General features: G+C 42.1%; 1 protein-coding gene across 2 annotated transcripts; it reads left to right on the top strand.

Moving 5' to 3' along the window:
* Positions 1–3,418: 3,418 nt before the first annotated feature.
* On the top strand, positions 3,419–10,990 carry CAV2 (caveolin 2). 2 transcript variants are annotated; one of them, XM_062208618.1, is made up of 3 exons: positions 3,425–3,628; positions 3,876–4,063; positions 8,766–10,990. In XM_062208618.1, the coding sequence occupies exons 1-3, from the start codon at positions 3,479–3,481 to the stop codon at positions 8,914–8,916; spliced, it is 489 nt and encodes a 162-aa protein (XP_062064602.1). In that variant the 5' UTR covers positions 3,425–3,478; the 3' UTR covers positions 8,917–10,990. The 2 variants fall into 2 exon arrangements, with proteins under 2 accessions (XP_062064648.1, XP_062064602.1); XM_062208664.1 differs by lacking the exon at positions 3,876–4,063 and having other exon boundaries at positions 3,419–3,628.
* Positions 10,991–25,205: the final 14,215 nt, after the last annotated feature.

Genomic DNA, 25,205 nt, shown 5'->3' with positions numbered 1-25,205 from the left:
CGTATAATCTAGCCTGCCTGCCCAGCTGTCAGGGCACTGGAGAAATGAACCAGAGGATGGTGGATCTCTGTGTGTGTGTGTATGCCTCACTCCATATGTGTGTATGTGTGTGTATCTCTATATCTCTGTCACTGTGCCCTTCAGATAAACCACTTTCTAATTAATGTGTTAACAAGTTGTTACTCCTCATATATATTAGTATACCATCTGAAAATCAGTCCTCTGACCAGTTAGTAAGCATGGGAGATCAGTCGGCTATGGGAATTACTCTGGTTTAAGCCCCTTGAGAACAAGCGTAATTGATACTGTCTAAGCATTTACTAACAGGATAAGCAAAACCCTCTTATAGCTCCTCTCAAAAACCTTATATGTTGGCCTGCGTCGAGGCTCAATAGGCTAATCCTCTGCCTTGTGGTGCCGGCACACCGGGTTCTAGTCCCAGTCAGGGCGCCGGATTCTGTCCCAGTTGCCCCTCTTCCAGGCCAGCTCTCTGCTATGGCCAGGGAGTGCAGTGGAGGATGGCCCAAGTCCTTGGGCCTTGCACCCACATGGGAGACCAGGAGAAGCACCTGGCTCCTGCCTTCAGATCAGCGCGGTGCACCAGCCGCGGCGCCCATTGGAGGGTGAACCAACGGCAGAGGAAGACCTTTCTCTCTGTCTCTCTCTCACTGTCCACTCTGCCTGTCTAAAAATAAAACAAACAAACAAAAACAAAAAACAAAAAAAAGCCCTTATATGTTAATACAGTGATGTGGATAAGAATTTCATCAAAATAAGAATCTCATAAAGACCCAACCCGTGAGAGAGGGAAGGAGGAAAGTCAATAACTTTGTAAATGAATGAGTGAACAAGTCAATGAGTGAATCTTCTTTTAAGTTCTCTGCTACATGCAGCAGAGCTAGATGAGCATTCTTTTAACAAGTTTTACAGATGCCTTTCATAAATACCCATCATTTAACAAAAAAAAGCTAAAAATTATTTCATTCTAAAATCTCAACTGTCCTAATAAGACCATATTAATTTTACCTTTTGTAGCCTCCTAGGTCTGTTATCTGAAAAATGATTGTGATAACTATTGAAGATGTCTTAATAATTCCACTGAAAATGCCAATGTGGTTGAGGTAAAAAAAACAGAAAGAGAAGGGACAGTTGTTAAGAAATTTGGGGACACCTGCATCCCATATCAGAGTACACTGGTTTGAGTCCCAGCGCCTCTCCCAATTCTAACTTCCTATTAATGCTCTTTAACGCAGCAGGTAATGGATCAAGTTCTGGACTCCTGGCTTCACTCTGGCCCAGGCCTGCTGCTGTGGGCATTTGGGTAGCCAACCAATGGATGCAAGATCTCTCTGTCTCTCCCTCCCTCCCTCTCTCTCTCTCTCTCTCTCTCCGTGGCCCTCCCCCCTCCCTCCCTGTCTTTCAAATAAATAAAAACTAAAAATTTTTATGAGAGAATTGTAAGAGAAGAAGCACCAATGCTAGGTTTTCAGTCACTGTTTATGCCCATTTTAGTGCTATGACTTGGTTTCTTGGATGAAACATCTTGAAATCTGGCATTTTATTTTGGGGAAATTGATTTTTACAGCATGTTATTTGGCTGTAAACTATCTCTCCTTTTCATTTCCTGATGATTGATACTATAGGCTCCCTTAAGGATTCATGTCTTCCGTTCACTTGGAGAAACAATTATTTTTCCAGCTCTCAGAGACTCGGCCTGCTGGAGTGAATGGAGGACGTAAAGAAGTCTTGAAAAAGCAGGAAGTAGGGAGTCTAACTCATCACTTTGGAATCACCTGAACATAAAGAGAACTTGGAGAGTAGAGTAACAAAGAAAGAACCAGGCCAGCAGGACCTCTCTGGGAGGGAAGGAGTCCATGTGCACCTGAAATCCAACCGGGAACCCTCTGCAGTGTAACACTGCCATCCTGGAAGCAAACTTTTCATTTAATTATCAGAAGTACTGGATTTTGGCTCCAAAATGCTTTTTCCACTCAATGCCAGTTTTTTTGGGGGGAGGGGGGTTTACATTGTTTCAGAAATAGTCCTTTTCTTTCTGGAGAAGTAATTCTTCCAAACCAGTTCACAAGGATTTCTCATGTGCACCAAGTTCAAACCACTGTACTCTGCAGTACTTAATCGACTGTCTACTGCGTCTTAAGCTCTGAGCAAGCTGCAGGCACCCCTGGCTCCCCAGACTAAGACTCATTATTTTGCTTCTGGCAAAATTTAAAGTCCTCTTCCTGGCCAAAACACATCTACGGCGAAGTTCACCAGATGGCACGCCCTTTGTGCACAGGCGAACTCCTCCCTTCGGAAAACTTTCCAGTGAACCATCCTGGGCTGATTCACCCACTGCAATGTGGCTCTAGGCTACAGTGCTGTCCATTTGGTTCCTACAAAGGAACTGCGGTGGTGGGCGTCGGGCCTCCCATTCAAACGTGCTCAGCAGGCGAACCCGGGTTCCATTTCCGGCTCCATGAAGGCCTTGGAAGGCAGCAGAGAAGCCTCAAGTGACTGACTTTCAGCCTTGCACGTGGGGAGACCCTCCTGAGCTGACAGCTCCTGACGTCACCTGGCTTAGCCCTGGCTGTTGCTGCTGCATTTGAGGAGTGAGCCAGCTCTCGCTCTCGCTCTCATTCGCTCTTTCCATCTCAGATAAATAAAATAAATAAATAAAAGACTTTACCTTACAGGTTCCTGAAATCTTTCAAATGGGTCTGCTTCAAAGGAAAATTAAGAAGTGGGTAGGGTGCGGGGATCCGACCTCGACTCGGGGGTCGGGGGGTGGGGGTGAAGGGAGGAGCGCAAACCCATAAGAGCACAGCACGGGCCTGCAGGACCGCGGCGCACCGGAGCCTGCTGCAGGTCCCACGCCGCGGCTAGCGCCCGTGGCGTCCCCTGCGCCTGCAGAGTCCCGGACAATCAGCAGTGCGCGGCTCCTGACCTCTCAGGGCAGCCACAACAGCCCTGATGCACGCCGACTGCGTGTCAGGGGCTGTGCACGAGCGTTGCATGAATTAACATGTAATTCTCACACGGTAACCCCGGGAAGCAGGTGTCCCGTTCCCTTTCCACAAAGGGGGCCACCGAGGTTCCGGAGGCGCGGCTGTCAGGGAGAGCAGCGCCGGGGCTGACCCTGACCTTCCCATTCGGCCGCCCCGCCGCCGCGCGCACCGTCACTCGGGGACGACCTGCGGGCTCCCTGGAGCCTCGCTGCCAGGCGCCTGGCCGCACGGCCCGGGAAGCCCCGCTCGCGCCCTCCGGGCCGGGAGGGGCCGCCTCGCCGGCTGTGTCCGGTCCCCGCCTCCCTCCGCTCCGCGGCCGGCGGCGGGCGGGGCGCGGGTGGCCCGGGGCCGGGGCAGACCCGGCGGCGGGAAGCGGCCGCGCCCGGGCGGCACGGCGGGGCGGGGCAGGGCCGGGCGCCGCGGGAAGGGGAGGCCGCGCGGGCTGGGAGCCGCGCCGCAGCCGCCGCGCCGCGATGGGGCTGGAGACCGAGAAGGCAGACGTACAGCTCTTCATGGACGACGACGCCTACAGCCACCACAGTGGCGTCGACTTCGCCGACCCCGAGAAGTTCGCGGACACTGGCCCGGACCGTGATCCCCACGGGCTCAACTCGCATCTCAAGGTGAGGCCGAAACCTGGGCTGGCGGGGAGGGAGGCTTGGCGCGTTCTCCAAGTGCCGAGGTGCGGGTGCCCCTGGGTCAGCCCTGCGGGGCCCAGGGCTCTCCCCCATGCACCCCACACCAGGGCCGCCTGCGCAGCCGGGAAGTCTGCGCCACACTCCTGCGCGTCCACCGCGACCCCAAGAGAAGGTGAGGCGCCGGCCTTCCTGGGGGCGGCAGGTTGGGGACAGTGCGCTCCGTTCTCTACAGCTAGGCTTTGAGGATGTGATCGCCGAGCCGGTGACTACGCACTCCTTTGACAAAGTGTGGATCTGCAGCCATGCCCTCTTTGAAATCAGCAAGTACGTGCTGTACAAGTTCCTGACCGTATTCCTGGCCATCCCCCTGGCCTTCGCCGCGGGAGTGCTCTTTGCCGTCCTCAGCTGCCTACACATCTGGTGAGTTGGGGGTGCCCCGGTGGGACTGGCTTGCTGGATCTAAGGAAGGCTTTCTGCCACCTGCCCCCAGCCCTGCCGCCCCTCCCCCCAGGCCGATTGCCCCGCCAGGACGCACATCAGCTCCTGAGCAGCAACAGCACTGGAAGGCCTGGAGGGCCTCGTTATTCTGTCTAGAAAAGGAGCTCGGAAGGGGCTTTAAACGGGAGGCGGGATGGCCCTCTTTCCCCGGGTGCGATTTTTGGCAAGCCCAAGGCTCAGCTGAGGGAGGAGGTGGGGACACGGAAACCCTGCCTCCTGCCACAGGGCACCCTCTCCCAAGAGCTCTGTTCTGACTTGTGCCTGTGGTTCCCGGTAGGGCTCTTGTTGTTGTTAAACTCTGTTCAGCCCCCATCATTGCGGGGAGCAAAACAAAAGTGATCTCTGAGCAGAAGACCACTGACAAATCGGACAGGACAATGATATCAGGCCTGGTTAAGCCATGCCGCCTTCAGCCCTGCCACAGGAAAGTGGTGAGGATGGGACCAGTGGAGGTGGGAGGAGTATGCAGTTAAGGTGCTGGCCCTCAGCACCAATGAATGAAAACCCAAACTGCAGTGTACTGAAATGACAAGGCCATCAAATTACTCACCCACAAATGGGAGTGCATCTAGTTAAGAGAAGAAATGTGGAAACCCACTTGGACATTCACAGGATGTTTTGAGTAACTCAAAATGCATCATTTGGCCCAGTGGTTAAAGCTTCTCATATAGAGTGCCTGGGTTTGATGCCCAGCTAAAGGCTCCTGATTCCACTCCTGATTCCAGCTCCCTGCTAATGCAGACCCTGGGAGGCAGCAATGATGACTCAGCCATCCATGTGGCCAAGACCAAAAATGAGTTTCTGGCTCTTGATTTTTTTTTTTTTTTTGGACAGGTAGAGTTATAGACAGTGAGAGGGAGAGAAAGAAAGGTCTTCCTTCCGTTGGTTCACTCCCCAAATGGCCGCTACAGCTGGAGCTATGCCGATCTGAAACCAGGAGCCAGGTGCTTCCTCCTGGTCTCCCAAGCGGGTGCAGGGGCCCAAGCACTTGGGCCATCCTCCACTGCCCTTCTGGGCCACAGCAGAGAGCTGGACTGGAAGAGGAGCAACCAGGATTAGAACCCGGCACCCATATGGGATGCCGGCGCCGCAGGTGGAGGATTAACCAAGTGAGCCACGGCGCCAGCCCCTGACTCCTGATTTAGGCCCAGCCTCCACCGTTATGAGCATGTAATAGTTGTGTGCTTGCTCGTTCTCTCTCTTTCTCTCTCTCTCAAATGATTTTTTAAGTAAACAAAAAGACTGTCTACATTGTTTGGAGAAGAAGTATATTGAGATCATCTCCAGTAGCACACCAGCTGTCTAGGTGAAATGTGGAACCCCAGATACCTCCAGTCTTTCTTAACCACTTTATATAGTATTACTACACCCTGACACACGTTCAGTATTCATTGCTAGTTGTCCCCAAACTACTCATCATTCCTCTTTACTGTCTTCACCTTAACTTCCTCAGTTAGCCAATTAGTCCATTGACCAAACAATCTATCAAATGCTTGTTTTGTGCTGAACACTGGACTCCAGCCTAGTGAGACACAGGATCTGCCTTTCAGCTTACAGTACATCAGGGCAGCTGGCTAGGTGCAAAGATGATACCTTGCAAAAATGCAGCTCTGATGAAAAAGAGAAACAGGCAAGTATTTATAGAGGGAAAAGAATCCAAAAAGCCTTTTCAAGGGTAATAACAGTTTACCAACTAAGGAAAGGATAGAAAGAGAACTAATCACTAAAGATTATAAACAATTAAACCATGTTGAAATTGCCACAGACTTCAGAGAAATGAAAATTTCTGCCTTTATACATGGTCAGAGGCACAAAGCACAGCTGTGTAGAAATCTAATATTCTGACATTTACACAAGGATTTTTTTTAAGATGCCTAAGTCCACACTTAAAATGTGGGATTCCTAATGAACTAAAATCACTCATGTAACCTCTATGTCAGTTTTCTCACTTTCAGAAATGTGAAAAATGGAGTGACCACATATCATATTGTGAAATGCTGGCTACAAAGCTATTTGGAAATACAAAGTGCCACATTTGTAGTCAACAAAGCCAGGCTTTCCCAAAACCTTTGTGGAAGAACTGAAAAAGAATTTTTTTTTCATTTACTAAATGATGGGAAGATATAAGTAAAACTATAGTTAACAGAATGGTGCCTCTCTCCACCTGGCTGTCCTGAGAAAGGAGATGTTTTTTGTGCAGTGCTTCCGTTGGTGAATAATCAACTCATTTCATTTTTAGCCCCATACAATCTATTATTCAACTTCAGTTTGTGTTTCAAATTACATTCATGTGGGACATTAATATTTAACTATCATGCATTTGTTACCAGGTAGCTGTGATTGCAAACAGAGTAGTTTCAAACAAAAATGCTTAAATGTAGTTTATCCCTGATGAAATAGGTTTATCATTAACAGATTACATTCCCATGACATCATAAGGCCAGATAGACCCATTTGAGAAAGATTTTTTTTTCTTTTTAATTTTATTTTATAGTTAAGCAAGGAGATGTTTACTGTTTTATCAAGAAGTTAGTAGTAACCAAAGCTATGAAAATGACACAGTAATAGAACTTTGGACCAAGTCACAATGTCACAACAGATCTGATTTTTAGATTCCTTACAGAAACACATAACAATAACAGCAAAACCAAAAGACTGATGATGTTGAACCCCAGACCACAGGTGTAAGTCATCAGGAACCAATAAATTAATACCAATCCGTGGCCCAAGCAGACAGCAATAGGAGCTCTTTTGCAAAGGCAGGATACTGTTCATAAGTGGAACATACAAAAGCAATGTGACTGGGAATCCCAGGACATAAATTTTGCTGAAAATGCATCACAAATAGATGTGCAACTGGTGGTAGTACAGTAGTGGCAATCATGTGTCTAGAAGACACGTGCTGTGACAATGCAGTGTGCATGGCACAACAATTAATATAAAGCCAAATAATAATCTCTGTCTTAGGTTTTCATTATCCACTGAGGCATATAAAATTTATTTAAGAAGTGAACCACATTAGACCTTAATCAGATTTGGGGTCACTCTAAATTGCCTACAGGTTCAGAAGGGATATGATTTACAGTGTTGAGAACACAATTTAAGTTTGACATCCGAGAACGTTGGATTCTGTGACCCAAAATGAGAGAACAGCTTTTAATAAATTAAAATGAATTCATCCCATGCTACGAACTAAAGTCCAGTGTGGGCAACCGCACTTTACAGAACTTGAAAATCAACTTTTGTCAAGTTTTAATTCTGTTTTAGAACATGAAGAGCTAAGGAATTAATGGGGATAGAAAAGTTCTTAGCCTAAAGAAGAGTGGAAAGTTCACATTATCCTAGATGGGATAGATTTGGTTAGAAAGTTTTGAGATTATTTTGCTACTGTTGTTTTCATTTTGCTTTCTGACTTCAAAATAGGTCCATTTATTATTCATTATAATGATAGCATCATATGGATTTATGGTGCATAATATGTGTTATTCTTAATAGCCAGTTCTGTAAGATTTCCTGTGCTTACTTTAATTTGTTTTAATGTGCCCAAGGCCACACATCGAGAAGCATAATGAAATAAGAAGTTAAAAGTTGCCATCACTCAGGTTTCAGTTCAACTGTTTAGCTCTGAAACCCCAGTAATTAATTTTCCTATGGAAATGCTTCAAATATTTAACACTTGGAATGAAACACAAGATAAATATAATCTGAGTAGGCAATATGAATAATTCTGTATTCTAAAATATATCAATCAATAGTTTCCTGATTTTCCCTGCACAGTGTGCTAGGCTTGGTGGATCTTTATTTGGGTATTTATTTTAATACTCTGTTATGCCCACCCAGGCAATAATAAAGATTCCACTGAGACCACCAACAATGCCTAAGAATTCACAAATACTTTTGTGCTCAAAGAGCACTATTACAGCAAAAGACATCAGAAGATTATATTGAAAATTAGCCAGCCTGGGAAATATAAGAATATGTAGTTATCTTAAGTAAAAGTATATGAAACAGATGATTTCAGGATAGATGAGTTTTCCTCTTTTCAAAGTTTAGCATCAATTGCATGGCTCTTTTAACTATACCATGAAGCATTTTCTGGTGTGTGTAAGTACCAAGACAAACAATGTAAGCATGATTAATAATATAAAGCATAACAGAATGCTAACCTTATTCCAGGTCCAAACATTTATGAAGAGCCAAGGTCACTTAAAGTTGTACCATGTAGTAGGAAAGAGAAATATATGCACCCATTTATGATACTGTTTAGTAAATTTGAGAATTAGGAAGCTGGTACTTTAGAAGCACACAGAGGGGAGGATCCACCCAGCCCTGGGCGGGGGTGGGCAGCAGGAAAGGCTCCCAGGAAACAGACCCCAGAGAAATATGCAGGGAGGCAGGCTACTGTTTAGGGGCAGAGAGAAGGGAGAAACAAATGCAGCTTTGTCTTCTTTGTACGTTTTCAGATAGCATGCCATCAGTGGTTGCTGTTCATGTACTTATTCTGAATGTCCAAACGAATTTAAGTGAAGTAGGTTATGATTGTATCTTCTCATGCCCATCCAAGAGTCAGTGGCCTTATTTGGTAACACCAGTAATCCTCACACATGTCTCTTGCTCACCCCAGGATTTTGATGCCTTTCGTAAAGACCTGCTTAATGGTCCTGCCTTCAGTGCAGACGATATGGAGGAGTGTGACAGATGTTGTCATTGCGCCACTGTGTACAAGCATAGGACGATGCTTCTCTTCTGTCAGCTTGCAGCTGAGTCACGACTGAGCACTTGGACCACAGATCTGGAGAGTCGGTTACTATAATACTTCTTTGTTGTTGTAACAAAAAAGCACTACTGTTCTCTTCATTTCCCAACTCTTCCAATTAAGAAAACTATTAAGATATGCACCCACATGGGCAAATGTTTATTGGCAGATCTTTTCAAATCATACCATTCTAATTAACAGTCATGGATTTCATATCTACCTTTATAGCCATAATTATACAGTAGGTTGGCAATACTTCAATTTTTAAGGCAGTTTTTTACTTTAACACAGAATTCTCCATTTTATATGAATTTATTGTGATTAAGAGATATTTCTCTAAAAACACTACAATACTTCTATGCACAACTTTCTTTTTTAACTCTACGAGTAATCCTTTTTAAATTACCATTATAGTACTGGTAATAAGGATAAGGGATGCATAGATAGGATATTCAAAGATCCTAGATACTACAGTAACAAAAAACACACAGTGATGATAATAACTATCAGATAATAAAAAAATGTGAAAACAGGTTCATGAAAATGTATTCTTCTAAGCTATTGTTAACCTATAGGCCTATTTAACAAGTTGTTTCATTTGACTGTATATTTTGTGCTGAATGTAAATTGTTGCTCTAATCAGATTGCTCTAAAGGAGGTTTATTATATGTGTTATCTTGTTGAACATTATAATATATAGAATGAGAACATGTAATTCCCACGATGTAACTTCATTGATAAAATTGCACTGTTGTAATTAAGGAAGCTTAAATCTTTGAGAATAGAATGTTAACAGAAAGATATTCAAGACTTTCTTTTCAAATTTTTCAAAGCAAAATTCTAAAATGTTTTATGAATAATTTTTATCTGGTTGTGATCTTAAAATAATTCATATCTAATTGGAATTTCATTTAAACAAAGCTTTTTTCTTTTCTCTCGTAGTTAGAAATTAATCCTGTACACTGCATTCCCATTAATGTTTCACTTTTCTTTCAATTAATATTGGTGCTATTTAATAATATTTTACAATAAAGACTATTTCTGACAAAGTATAATTTTAACTACAACGATTTAGATAGAACAATTGTCAATTTGCTGGGTTCATGCTACTGAGCTACATGCATAAATTAATAATTAGCAGCTATAAACATTTAAGATATTCTTTAATATGTGTTTTATAACACAGTATCAAGTTATGCTTATCTTTTTTGAATTGTAGAGTCCTATTTTGAATTGTAGAGTCCTATTTCACTGTTACGAGTTACTGTTGCTTTAAAACTCTGATTATTCCAAATTGACAGGCATGTACTGGATAAGTTTATGATGTGAGTAGTTACTATAATTTGCACATCAGTGCATGCATTGCAATGTGTCAATGCTCAAACTTCAAAATTACACCAGAACCTGAATTAGCATTTCTTTGAATATCCTCACATAAGTGACAAATCTTCATTCAGTGAACAGCAATGAGATTTTTCAAAATTATCAGGTCGAGTGAATATAAATGAGGATTGAACTGGAATACTACTGACAACCAAATCAAGTGAATGATTCAGTTATGAAGTTCATATCCTTTTGAAGATAGTTACAAAAGAGACATTTCAAAACTGCCTTCAGCCATTGTAGCATCCTTAGAAAAGGCTCTCATGATGATTACCACTCACTTGACTATATAGATTTTATTATGTTAGTTAAACAGGTCAATCAGTCTCATGGCTTTATAGTTATACTTGATATTTAAATGTTTATTAAACATCTTTGGATATGTAGATAAGCCAAAAGTATCTGATTAATAAAATATCTATTGTAATAAATCATGAGCTACCACATTTTCAACTAGTTACTTGTCAGTTTTAAAGCTGAAATATACACACATAGCCATATACCAAGGTCTTTTCACTTTTAACAAGTGATTCTAATGAGTCCTTTCAAAATGAATTGTTGAGATTTTCCATTAACTATTTCATTTCAAAGACTCAAACTTTATATCAAGTGAATCCAAGTTTCATATGTATTCATATTGGCTCTTTTATTTGAGGCAAGAGAGAGTGATAAATGAGACTTCTATAATAAACTTTCTAAAAACTCATAAATGTATTCATTGCTTTTATTACATTAAATATGTAACTGATCATTAAGCTTTTCAAATTAATATTAAACTTCTTTAAAACTCAAAATAAGTAATAAATACATGAGTAATTTATTGTTCTGGTATGTATCTGTGAAAAACTTTGTTTTCCTAACCCTAAAAAAGGTTCCATGTGACTTTTCCTGCCATTTGATGAATAGTATGAAATAGGTTTTACCCAAACCTACCATATGGCATTTTCCTTATAAAAATCTCCTCTTCCTAATAGTAAATAAACTGATATTTCTGGGGCCAGCGCTGTGGTGCAGCAGGTTAACACCTGGCCTGAAGCGCCGGCATCCCATATGGGCGCCGCTTCAAGACCCGGCTGCTCCACTTCCCATCCAGCTCTCTGCTATGGCCTAGGAAAGCAGTAGAAGATGGCCCAAGTCCTTGGGCCCCTGCACCCACGTGGGAGACCTGTAAGAAGCTCTTGGCTCCTGGCTTCAGATCGGCACAGCTCCGGCCGTTGCAGCCAACTGGGTAGTGAACCAGAGGATGGAAGACCTCTCTCTCTCTCTCTCTTTCTGTCTCTCTCTCTCTCTGCCTCTCCTCTCTCTGTGTAACTCTGACTTTCAAATAAATAAATAAATCTTTAAAAAAATAAAAAATACCTGATAGTTCTGTTTCTAATTTTTTTAATATGAAAGTAATAATGGAAATCACATGTACTTAGATAATGGTTCCATAAAACCAAACTAAAGTTGAAAATTATTTTTGGAAAGTGATTATGTGAAGAGTAATTGCTGATGTTGGCGTGGATTTTCTTGTGGTCAGTTACTCTGGAAAAATGACCAATCTCTAATAATAAGGAATCATTTGGCTTTTTTAAAGTATTATTTATAGTTTTAAAGAATTTTAAGTCCCTTTTTTTAAGATTTATTATTTTATTGTTTGAAATGCAGAGTTACAGAGAGAGGGAGATAGAGAGAGATCTTCCATCTGCTGGTTCACTCCCCAAATAGCTGCAGTGGCCAGGGCTGGGCCAGGCCAAAGCCAGGAGCCAGGAACTCCATCTGGGTTTCTCAAGTGGGTACAGGGGCCCAAGCACTTAGGCCATACTCCACTGCCTTCCCAGGCACATTAGCAGGGAGTTGGATCAGAAGTGGAGCAGCCAGGACCTGAACAGGTACCCATATGGGATGGGGATGCCAGTGTTGCAGATGGCAGCACAACCCACTACTATAACTATATATATGTAACTATAATGCTGATCCAAAGTCCTACTTCTTGATGGCTATCCATTTCCTATTAATTTATTTCAGTATTTTGCCTGGATTATAATGAAAAGAATCCTGTGCTAGAAGTCAGGCAATTGGATTCCGGACTCAGCACTGTAATTACTGAGTGTGCCACCTCCTGCAAATGGTTCAATTCCTGGATCTCAGTTGTCCTAACTCTTTAAAATTTGTGTTAGCTTTATTTATTTGAGAGGAAGAGAGAAATAAGGAGGGAGTTCCCGTTTAGTTCCCAAATGCCCTCATCAGCTAGGGCTACACCTGATATCACAAGACTGGCTATCAGTTGGGGTCTCCAATGTGGGTGTCAAGGACCCATGTACTTGAGCAATCAGCTGCTGCCTCCCAGTATGCACATTCACATGAACCTGGAATTGGGAGCAGAGTTGGGACTACAACCAAGGAACTTTGACATGAGATGCCGGCATCCCAAGTGGTGTCATCAGCCAGGCTGAATGCCTGCTCCAGTTTTGTTATTTTTAATAAAAACATTGTCCTTAATGATCTCTCAGGAGCTTTGTATCCCATTGTTTTCTGTGACTCTAGTGGTGGATGAAGGCTGGCTATATATCTGCAAACCAATCCATACATGCAGTCTGTGGATTTTTAAAGTCAATGGATTGCCTTTCAACTGCACATTGGCATACTACAAATACAATAATCAATTCATATACTTTTCATTCTTCCATCGATTATAATTCTTCATGGCAAGAATTCTTAGCGTTTGACAATTCTAACATGCAGTTATTATTTTCTCAAAAAATACTCTGTTAATAACAATTTTAAATTAACTAGAATTTATTTTACCTAAAGATTACTTGCCAAAGTGACTATTATGCCAACACCATCTCTAGCATTTGCCCAGCTATTTTCCACCACCTCCTAATTGACCTCTTCCCTTGCCTTAAATATGATCTCCTCCAGTCCATTTTTCTCTTCAAAAAAGATGGCCATATCAAGGATCCCATGTCATTTCCCCACTTAAAACTATTGTTTGTATGTGATTGCCCTCAGAATGACCATCTGAATTCTAAACCACGCATCCAAGGCCTTCACTTCAACTCCTTGCCATACTGAGGGGTCCTTCTGCGGTCTAATTGAAAACCCTACCCTATCCATGTGCCCTGCTCTCTCCTGCCCCAGAGGGTAGTACTCTCCCCACCGTGATCTGCCTAACTCCTACCTATTCCAAAGCTTCTGTGTCTTTCATATAAAATTGTACACCACAGATCACCCTGTAAAAGTAACCTGGATAACTAACTCCACTAGACTACTGTTTAGGTCTTTGAGAACCAAAAACATGACTTCATCTTTGTTTCCTGGGATTCTGAAATGGTGCCCAGTGCTTAATACATTCAGTCAATATTTTCTGACTGAATGACTACATGAATAAACAACTGAGGAAAATGAGGAATGATTGCAGAACCAGGGGTGGGAATCACACAGCAACTTCTTCATTTTCTTCATTTGCAAAGGGGGCCTGAAGTGTACTGATTCAAACAAAATTTTCCTTTTCATTGTGTTCTCACTCATGAGTCATCAAGTTGGGAAAACTAAGTGTATATAAAACATATCAGGTGTATTTTGGCCTTTGGGAAAATTCCTGTCATTAGTCTCAATCCTCTTAACTGAAATTTAGTTCAAATCTTTGGGAATAGGAAATCTCAGCACTTAGAAACTTTAGGAACATATTTCTATGCTTTTCAAAATGTTGCTATGTCTTTTAAATTTATTTATTTATTTTATATGCATGTGGAAACAGAGAGAAAGAGAAAGAGAGAGAGACAAGAGATAGGTGCCTTCCATCTTCTGGTTCACTTTCCAAATGTCCACAATAGGCAGGGACCAAAGCCAGAAGCCAGGGATTCACTCCAGGTCTTTCATGTGGGTGGCAGGAACCCAATTGCTTGAGCCAGCATCACTGCCTCCCAGGATCCATATTAGCAGAAAGCTTAAATAAGCAGCCAGAGCTGAGTATTGAACCCAGGCATGCTGGTGTCCTCACCAGCAGCTTAACCACTAGGGGAAACATCTGCTCCCCTATTCCTTTTACTATCCTATTTCCAACTTAAAATCTGAAACATTTTTATAGAGTTTTAGTTGTAAAAAAAAAAAAAGGTCCAATACATTGCCACATTTAATTCCATAAACAAATCAAGTAGCATAATAGAGAAATGATACAAATAATGGCAAGGTTTCTTTAGCTTGCAACTTTGCCATTTCAAATTTTTGTTTGACATAACAAGGGCTCACACTAAATTTTTACAGACTAAACATAAGAAACAGAAACAAAATTTTAAAATGTAGGTAGAGTTACCATGAAAATTTAATCACAGCTAATGTAATTTATCACAAAGCAGGAACTGGTATTTTTCTCCAACTTGCTTCAGAAAATCAGTATTTCCTGAATGAGCCAATGACTGCATACATAAATGACTGAAGACAATTTGTATTCATCTGTGCAGGGGAGACATGGAAAGGAGTTAACCAAGGAAGAGGCAGAGGTGTCAGATCTGCTAGGCATCCAAATGATATTTTCTGAACAGTTTTGCTTTCCATAATCTAATCAGCCAAGTTTCTTCTCCTTGTTTGCCCTGAATAACAAAATGAGTAGAAGAAGGCACCCTTTAGTACACTGTAAATTATTTATGTACTCATTTTCCAGCTTCTTTCTATGGATGGTTTCTAAAGTGCTGCCTTTGGAATCATACACCCTGATTTTTGGTTTTAAGGAAAATTACTGTCGAATCGGTAACATCTTAATCTATTAGCAGCCATCCACTACTCTAATGTAAATTAGTGATCTGAGAAAGGGATGTTGCTCACTCCATAAAGGGGTTCAAGCATGAGGACCTTATGAGTGCACCATACAGGGATTAACAGAGATGCCACCAAGGAGAAAGTTGGGATAGGAAAGGAAAGGAAAGAGATTCCAATAACAGGATCTTCATGTTTGTTTGGTTTTGGACGTTCTTGATCCAAATTCTTGGTGTGGGAGCAGTGGAAACTGAGCAGAGCTGGAGGGAGTTGAAGTCAGCTAAAGACTGTCCACAAAAGAAAGAGTTTTCATATAATTGAATGAAGGGGTCCCTGGGAGGGGAGCATGAGGGCTCTGCTGGACCTATGTGCCCTAAAGACTGCAGAAAAGCAAAAACAAAACTGAAAACTGAGCTACAAATTGTGACCATCTGTGTCTCCTTGCCTTGCCCTCTCTGCTGTTGAACGATATGATATGTCTTTGGCAAAGAAAGAAGACCATACAGCAGTCAGAGAAATCAGAGGACAACACTTCAACAATATCCAAAAATAGGACAGGGACTCCTATCTGCTCGCAGCTGGACATGTGAGGTCACTCAGCCTGGCTGCACGGCTGGTTAAGTGATTTTGCCATGATAGGAAAAGGTAGGGGTGGACAATGAGAGAAAGGAAGTGATATGACTCAGAGTGGGGATGCAGCACGTAGCCAAGGGCAAAGGATCAGGAAGAGAGGAGAGCAATAGGTCATCTTTGGAGCATTCTTTTCTTTCCCTGCCTCCCAGTCTCTTGTCACCAAGCACCAACCAATAACAAAAGGAGAGAGAAGGACAGTAGATAGGACCTGCTTCTCTAACTGAATGCCACATCAGCCCCAGCCAAGTGCTCTCTCAGCTAACTGGGACAGTGAAACAAGGAATCAATTGGAAAGTTACAGGGCTGAAAACACCATATCCCTAGCCGTCAACTAGCAAGGGTTCCATTTACTAGAGGGGCAAGCTGGGAGAATTTCCATCTCCTACAAACAACAGGAACATTTACATTGTTGAGCGCTTACTTATTACCTGCTGGGCACTTATTTAATCTGTATAATAGCCTTACTACATGGGTCTAATGTCATTCCCATTTTTCAGATGCTTTTAGGTTTAGGAATTTGCTCAGCATCAGGCTGGAAGCTAAGATTTCAGCCAAGAGAACTGGACACCTAAGTCCACACTCTTCATCACCATGGAGGTTGTTGAGTGCACATTTTAATGACTTGTTATCCCTTCCAGCCCAAATCTGCTTTTTCATCTGTCATTCAATAACCTTTTCTACTCTGGGAAGCACTGTTTTCTCATTGTCCATCAGTGGATTCAGTTCCTGGCCTCAAGGGCATCTGGGCTGCCTGTACCCTCCTCACTGGGCCTTTCTAATCCCTGAGCTCCCTCAAATCCCTGAACTCTAGTCTCCTGGGAACATCCTTCTTTTCCCTATGTAAGCTGAACTGCAGACTTTACAATCTACTGATATCAGAAAAATATTTTCCAAATGCCACTATGCTCATCTTTCATATTTTAATGAAATTTCACTAAATCTTCACACAGACTTCCCTAATACATATCAAAAGCAAAATGATGATTTTTCTCCTCATTAGTATACACTTGACCCATTAAAAAAACTAATAGTTACAGCAATAATTTAAGTTTAGGCTAAGCATATCTTTTTCCAGAAAGAACCCACTTTTTGTATGTGGTTGCATATTTCGTGTCAATCTGTATGTCCTTTGGTACAATGTCATCAGTTCTCTTTCCCAGAGGAAAAAACTAGATAAATTTTTTCCTAGTAGAGAATAATTTCTTATGATACATTTTCAGGCACAGAAAAACTGGATTGAAGGATACAATTATATTCAGAGTTTAGTTATACTTCTCATTTTTCTTTCTTTTTTAAAAAGATTTATTTTATTTATTTCAAAGAGAGTTACAGACAGAGATAGTGACAGAGTGAAAGAGGTCCTCCATCTGCTGGTTCATTCCCCAGACAGCCACAACGGCCAGAGCTGAGCCAAGAGCTTCCTCTGGGTCTCCCATGTGCTGTAGGAGCCCAAACCACTGCTTTCCCAGGAGCATTAGCAGGGAGTCAGATCAGAAGTAGACAGCCAGGACTTGAACTGGCATCCATATGGGATGTTAGCACTACAGGCCAGGGCTTTAACCCGCTGGTCCACAGCATCCACCCCATAATTCCAGCTTGTCAAGAGATTTGCACAATTTGTCAATGCAACAGCAGGGTAAAAATGTGTGATATATGATAGCATATTTATACATTATAGTGTATATGTGTTTAATCAGTAAAGATTTAATGTATGAGTATATGTATGGTATTACAAACACAATATTATAACATTCCACTTTGTACATGTAAGGCTTTAACATTTTCCTAGAGTGAGTATTGTGATCTCCATGTTTATTTATTCCAATTTTGCATTCACACTGAAGACAGTAAAGCTTGCATTGTGATAATGATTACACTGGGCTCCCATCACAGAGCATGGAAGTTCTGCCTCCCAATGTAGGCAATAATCAACACAGACCCATCCATTCTTTTCTCCCAGTCTTCTTCTCCACCCATACCCCTAACTTTTCCTTCAGTCCAGTGAATGGAATAGTTGAGCTGGCCTTGAAGGGTTTACAATGTTTTTGCTATGAGACAGGGAAAAACTAGTTGGACCACACAAGATGATCTTATTTGTTTAGAACTTTGTCTTAGATGATCTAGCACAGTTTAATAGTCTTTCTGACTGAAATGTGTAAACGACCATTCACTAAAATAAAGAAGTCACACTGAGTACATATATCAGAAATGGAAAATAGATTTGCGAGCATATTTTTTCACAAAAAGATAGCAGGAAGTAATTGATTATCAAAGAAGGCCCCAATATTAAATGCAGAAAACCACAGTACTGGAATATAGAAAAAGAAGCACAAGATGCAACCAGGACTTTCTCCAGTGTAGATATGGCCTTGTTGAAGCCACCACAGGAACAGCACACACATTTTAGGGCTACAAAACTGTAAATAAGATAAAAGGATCCCCAGAGAATATGTAGCATACTCAACCAATGTCATATTCTATGTGTCCAGGGGCCACAGCAAGTAAAATGGATGGGGATAGAGGGCATGATCAAGCACTGGAAATTAAATACAGCCACATAAAAAACATTTATTATGTAGCATAAACAAATGAGCAATCAATCAATTTGTTTATACCAATCTTATTTAGATAACAGGAAGATCTTATGAAAATCAACAATTTGAAAATTAGACCCCTGGAAGGTGCCACCATTGTTGATATTACTTGTTCTAGGGGAAATCGAGGGGCTACATGAAGCATGAAAATATACTATACAAAGAACAGTGTTTATTAAAACTATTTGTTTCCTTGGGGAGGGAAATCCTAAGGGGGAGAGGTAGTATTTTCTTGAAATAGGCCCACATACATATACACACATAATTTTTGACCATAAAATGTTCAAATAATGAGAAATGGCAAAAAGAGGATGCTAGAATATTTTTTCCTGGAAGAATTTTGGCAATGCTGAGCATCCAATATATCTGGGACAGAAGAGACACAGTCCATGCTCTGTGCTGCATGATGAATTAGGGATTTATTTAAAGATACCGATAAAGATATATCCAGAATTGGAAAGGAAAAATCCTCCAGCTTTAAAATCTGCAACAAAGTTCACACAACTGGAGATTATTCAAGGTGCAAGATGGGTTTGAGTTACTTTGTGGCAACACCTAAGAAATTGCTCTGTCTTCTTACAAAGCTAAGGGATTTGTACTACCTCAATTCTTACCACTAATACCCTTTGGGTGTGGCTCATGGGAGAGTTTAATATAGCTCAGGCCCTGTAGTCACACACACACAAATCATCTTGGCTGCTGCCCAGTTTGTACTTCTCGACTTCACATTCCAAGAACCCTTCAGTTTATAGAAATGGGAAGAACTGCCAGTTCCCTGCAAGCAACTTGGCCAACTTACCTTGTAGGGTTCCCCCTACAATGGTGCTTCCTTCAGTTTCCTTGCAAATGTTTCTTTGTTAGTCTACTACTTCCTCTCTTGGAGTTGGGATTCCCTGTAAATCTTCCAAGCTGCAGTTCTACTGCTCTTCTCATAATACAAAGGCTAACCTGAAGAGTCTTTGATGAAAGATTTTGTGGAGTTTTATTTCCTTCCCTCACAGTTCTTCTATAATGCAGTGGCATTTGCTGCCATAACATCTACCAACATCTTAAAGTGTAAAGGCTTCATGCTTCCCCTACATCACTGCTTCTCAAAGTGTAATATGTCTATGAAGCACCTGCCAGTCTGGACTCAGTCAGTCTGGAATCAGTCCTGAGATTCTCATTTCTAAAAGGCTCCATGATGATGCAGAGGCACACGTTCTGGACCATCCTTTGAGCACTGAGGCCCACGTTAGTTTAATCTTTCGTAAGACACAGAAAGAGATAATAATGAAGTCACGGTGCACAGACAAGAAAGTGACAATCACATTTTCTTGGAATTAGAAATAATAAATAAATAAACTCATCATATGTATATAAGAAAGTAAAATTCTCTACAAAAAACAGACCCCTCAATGGTCAATCTGAATTTAATATATATTCCTATTTATACTCCGTGAAAAGTGAAATATTTTACAACCGAGCAGCAGTGCTTCCAAGGGAGTGGCGTAGAGATACATTTCCCCAGGTAAAGCAATTCCTGGGAAATCGTTTATTTACTAGGGGAAGGACCAAAGGAAAGAGAGTTTCCTTTGTTAAAGAATGGGGCTCTGACTGAAAGCCAGACAGGTCACAAAACAAAGGGTTCCTCCCAAGTATTTACATTCGCTTGAGAACATGTCTCTTGAGAATTTTGCAGTGGTATTCAGGAGTTGAGGTCATCTTTATCTTCATCACGTTGGTATAATCAAGCTGGAACTTCTATGCTAATTATTTGTTAAAAATAAGATAAGTGGCTTTCTAATATGCTATTTAAAAGCTCTACTAGGATGCTATCAAACAGCACGCGTTTCAGATATAAGTTATACTACATGGCAGCATATTATGTTACGTATTGTTCTGTTGTCCTATGAGTTTTCCAAGTCACACTGTAGATAATGTTTATGAGGTTTCTATATGAGGAGATTTTTTTAAAGTTCAAGGAATAATGAAATTAAAAGATAAACTTGTTTTGGCACGAAAATTGAAATAGACACATTGCTTTTTAATAATGTGCATTTTAATAAATTATTCAAAGATCTCTAATATTTCTAAAGGGTGAACATAATTTGTTTAGATTGACTAGGAGGAAATGTAGTCACGGTTTTAAATGTACTAAATGTAAGGTAGTAACTTGTTTCATCACTTGACTCTTATGTTTCTCAAAATTGCTCTCCTCGTGATTTTTTTTAAAATTTATTTGAAAGACAGAGTTACAGACAGAGGTAGAGACAGAGACAGAGAGGTCTTCCATCCACTGGTTCACTCCACAGATGGCCGCAATGGCCGGAGCTGAGCTGATCTGAAGCCAGGAGCCAGGAGCTTCCTCTAGGTGTCCCACGTGGGTGCAGGGGCCCAAGGACTTGGGCCATTTTCTGCTGATTTTCCAAGCACACCAGAAGGAAGCTGGTTGGAAAGTGGAGAAGCTAGGACTAGAACCAGCACCCATATGGGATGCCGGCACTGCAGGCCAGGGCTTTAACCCACTGTGACACACGCCAGCTCCTATCTATGATTTTTAGTCAATATTTTCAGTCTGGAATTAGGAAGTACTATAATTTTAACTTTTTTTTTTTAATTTGACAGGTAGAGTTATAGACAGTGAGAGAGAGAGAGAAAGGTCTTCCTTCTGTTGATTCACCCCCAAATGGCCGCTACGGCCGGAACTACGCCTATCCGAAGCCAGGAGCCAGGTGCTTCCTCTTGGTCTCCATGCAAATGCAGGGGCCCAAGCACTTGGGCTATCCTCCACTGCCTTACCGGGCCACAGCAGAGAGCTGGACTGGAAGAGGAGCAGCCGGGACTAGAACCCGGCGCCCATAAAGGGATGCCAGCGCAGCAGACAGAGGATTAACCAAGTAAGCCATGGCATCAGCCCCTATAATTTTAACTTTTATTATTGATAGAAATCCACCCAGATGACAGAATGGACCAAATTTTTATTTCTCTCTCATTTCATGCTTTCTGAATACACCAATCATTGAAATACCAGCATTTTGTTCCAGGTTTGTATTAAAATTACCTATCTTTAAAGAACAGTGGGATAGTCATTTTGTAAAGCTGTTATAATCCAGCTACTAAAATGCTCAAGGTAAGCAGATCACTCACTTTCACAGCAGCTGGTTTGAGATCTTCTACATCATCACAATGAGATGATGAGCTGGACTAGGAATTTTGCATGGACTTTATGCACAAATAAAGAGCTCAGTGCAATTTGGTTTGTTCATCATTAAGTGTTGTTTTGATATTTGGGTTCACACATACATGGATAAATCAGATTGCCTTTATGACTGCTTTTCATGGAATTTGTGAAAGGAAATCTTACCTCGAAGAATGAAATTTTGCAAATAATAGAAAAGGCAAAGCTGTAAATTTTGATACCTACTTGTAGAGACTGGTTTTTGCTACATTTTCAGGTAGTTAGAAGTTTTACCAGATATAGTGCTAAACCCAGAACATTAACAAGGATGACACTTTGCCCAACTACCAACGCAAAATTCAGGAATTTGTTTCTGTAAGTTTGTTTCTGAAATTTGGTTTCAAGCAGTGTCGATACAGATCTTCATTTAAAAAGTGAAGTAGGGGCAGGTATCCCCACCTGACATGCCCACATTCCATATCAGAGTGTCTGGGATTAATTCCTGACTCTGCTTCCCATTCTCTCTCTCTGCTACTGCCCAAGCCTTTTGGTCGCTGCAACCCATGTGGGAGTCCTGAATTGAGTTCCTAGCTCCTGGCTTTGGTCTGTCCCAGCTCTGACTACTGTAGGTATTTGAAGAATGAATCAGTGGATGGAAGATCTCTGACTATCCCTTTGCCTTTCAAATAAATAAGCCATATATATATATATATATATATATATATATATATATGTATTTAAATGTGATGTGGTAGAAGACTTCAGCACTTGGAGCAGCAAGGCTGAATCTTGTCCCCAGGCATTTACGTGTGCTCTGCCAACTCTACTTTAAGAAGCAGGAAGGGAAAACAAGTCTTTTAAAAAGTGATTTTTATCAGAAAATCCAGAAATATGAAAGTTATAACTTTACCAATTTTGATTTGGGCACAAATATGAATTCCATTTTCTACGCAGGATTTTTCTATTCAAAAGTCTTCTCAAGAATTAACATTATCTCAATCATATTAAATAACCATATGATAGGGTATGGAAAAACAAAATATTTCATAAGAAAATTATAAACTGACAGTGACAAATTGACATAGCTAAAGGTCAAACATAGCATTCTACTATCAATAGTTTAAGTTAACTATGATAAAAGCACAACGCAAGGGTGGCAAGGAATTGTAAATTCTGGCAGAAGTTCTAAAAGTATATATGCGGAATTTGACTTCGAGGGTTTGCAGTCATTCAGAAATGTCAGAGCTTGGAGAAGTTGCTGGTGAAATACTGGCAGCTTTGGTTGCAGGGGAAGAGAGGAAAGCTACAGGAGGATGACCCTTTGGAAAGGTCTGTAGAGGTTCTCTGCTGGTTGTCCTTGGAGCTCTCCCTTCCCCTCCCCACCCCACCCCACTCCTGCACATAAGGGAAGAATTGTTCTAGCAGAAAAGCAGAGGTAGGGCTTCTCTCTATTCCAAACACACTGGTCCTAAGGGATCTAGGGCATGAAAATATTTTTGGGTGATTTAAGCAGGACTTCCCCTTAAGGGAGAAGAAAACTGGGGAAAGAAGCAAGTAGCCTGTGAAAGGTGCAGTGCCCCTAAGAGCAGGCCCAGGTAAGTTAGGAGGAGCCTTTGTGCCTCCTGCTTTTGGGTGGGGCCCCTGAAGGGACAAACACCTTGGAGCTTCTCTGTACCATGGCAGCACATGAGGACTTACTCTGCTTTCTTTTTAATTTTTTTTTTTATTAGACAGGCAGAGTTAGACAGTGAGAGAGAGACAGACAGAGAGAAAGGTCTTCCTTCCGTTGGTTCACCCCCCCAAATGTGCGGATCCAAAGCCAGGAGCCAGGTACTTCCTCCTAGTCTCCCATGTGGGTGCAGGGCCCAAGGACTTGGGCCATCCTCCACTGCCCTCCTGGGCCACAGCAGAGAGCTGGACTGGAAGAGGAGCAACCGGGACAGAACCTGGTGCCCATATGGGATGCCGGTGCTGCAGGCGGAGGATTAACCAAGTGAGCCACGGCGCCAGCTCCTACTCTGCTTTCCACACTGCACTGACTGTGGGAGGCTCTGTGATGCCTCATCAGGCCTGACCACCTAAATTTATTAGATCCATACAGAGCCCCAAGAAAGGGACAAGGTTTCATTCCGAAAGCCATTGCTTTCCAGACATGAAATGGGCAGGTATGGGAAGAAGGCCTCGGTGGGATTCTGCAGATGTGGGTTTAGAAGGGAAGGTATATGGGGTGCAGATGGTGATTAACAGAGTAAACACAGAGCTATATACACAGACCATGCCAACCTGGACATGTTGATGTGCTTGTGTGCAGAGGCCCTTCACTGAAATATACCCTTACTCCCCCTGGGCCATCTTCTGGTGGACCCAAACCTCCCTCTGAGGCAGTAGCAACCCAGCAGTACTCTGGGGCCCAGCTGCAGTGCTGTGACTAAGGTATGGGATGATGGGGAGGCCTTGCCATGCTGTTTATAAAGTAAATAAGTATGTCACAGATAGCAACTACCCCTATTAGGACCCAAGCTGCAATCCCCCTTTTCTGAACTCATTTCCAAAGGTACATTTGGGAAATCTGGGAAGATGACTGCTTCATAAAACCATCCATTTCCTTGTAAGTTGTCAGATCTGGGATTCTGAGTTTTATAGTGGGGAATTAGACAAAGCCAGCTAAGGACATGAAAGGGACCCAGATGGAGGGGATGGGAAGAGGAAGCTGTGCCGGGAGAAAAGCGAGAAAAGCGGTACAGACATGGAGATCAAAGAACCAACTGAACTAGGGCTTCAGGAGTGGCATCTATTGGGTTGGGAAAAGTCTCACCTGCAGGTTAAGTCATTAGGTCTGGCCCTGTTAAGGCAACCACAGGTGGGACTCGAAATCCAATAAATCTATAACAGGCTACTTTTTAAGTTGATGATTTTGCATGACCCACAAATGATGTTATAAATATCCAAAAGGTCCTTGGCAGGGAAAAGGTTCCCCACCTCTATGACTACTTAAGAACTCCATGTCCCAGAAGTTGTTAAACAGGTGCTACGGTTATTTACCAAATTTAAAACATTTCCTTACCCAACAAAACTCCTTAAGAACAGGTATTTTTAGTGTTTTTAAATACCATTTTTTTTTGACAGGCAGAGTGGACAGTGAGAGAGAGAGACAAAGGTCTTCCTTTGCCGTTGGTTCACCCTCCAATGACCGCAGTGACAGGTGCGCTGTGGCTGGTGCACCACGCTGATCTGGAGGCAGGAGCCACGTGCTTCTCCTGGTCTCCCATGGAGTGCAGGGCCCAAGCACTTGGGCCATCCTCCACTGCACTCCCTGGCCACAGCAGAGAGCTGGCCTGGAAGAGGGGCAACCAGGACAGAATCCAGCGCCCCGACAGGGACTAGAACCCAGTGTGCCGGCGCCGCTAGGCGGAGGATTAGCCTGTTGAGCCACGGTGCCAGCCTAAATACCACATTTTTCTAAGATGGTTGGGTTTAGATGATCTGTGTCCCTATTAGTTCCACATTTCTAGGAACACAGCTCTTAATCCTTCGATGCTGTTTCTAAAAAAAACAAAACAAAACAACAAAAAAAAAACTAGATGGTAGTAGTAGATGCCATCTACTCTTTCTTCCTTTCTTTTTCTTTCCTTCCTTCCTTCCTTTTCTTTCTGTTTCTTTCTTTCTCTCTCTCTCTCTCTCTCTCTCTCTTTCTTTCTTTCAGTAAATGATTTGGGGAAAGTTATTAACTTGCCTCCAAGTCTAACGTCATCTGTATAGGTATCAAAGAGAAATAAATTATTTATATCATATTGTCAT

This window comes from Lepus europaeus, chromosome 1 (assembly GCF_033115175.1).
Source record: "Lepus europaeus isolate LE1 chromosome 1, mLepTim1.pri, whole genome shotgun sequence".
NCBI lineage: Eukaryota > Metazoa > Chordata > Mammalia > Lagomorpha > Leporidae > Lepus > Lepus europaeus.
Note: the sequence above shows the minus strand (reverse complement) of the source record. Positions and strands in the feature narration are given on the sequence as shown.

Coding starts and splice junctions, on each gene's coding strand:
- CAV2 (XM_062208618.1), top strand. CDS start 3,479: ATGGGGCTGGAGACCGAGAAGGCAGACGTACAGCTCTTCATGGACGAC. Junction 3,629..3,875: donor GGCTCAACTCGCATCTCAAG/GTGAGGCCGAAA, acceptor CGTTCTCTACAG/CTAGGCTTTGAGGATGTGAT. Junction 4,064..8,765: donor CTCAGCTGCCTACACATCTG/GTGAGTTGGGGG, acceptor TGCTCACCCCAG/GATTTTGATGCCTTTCGTAA.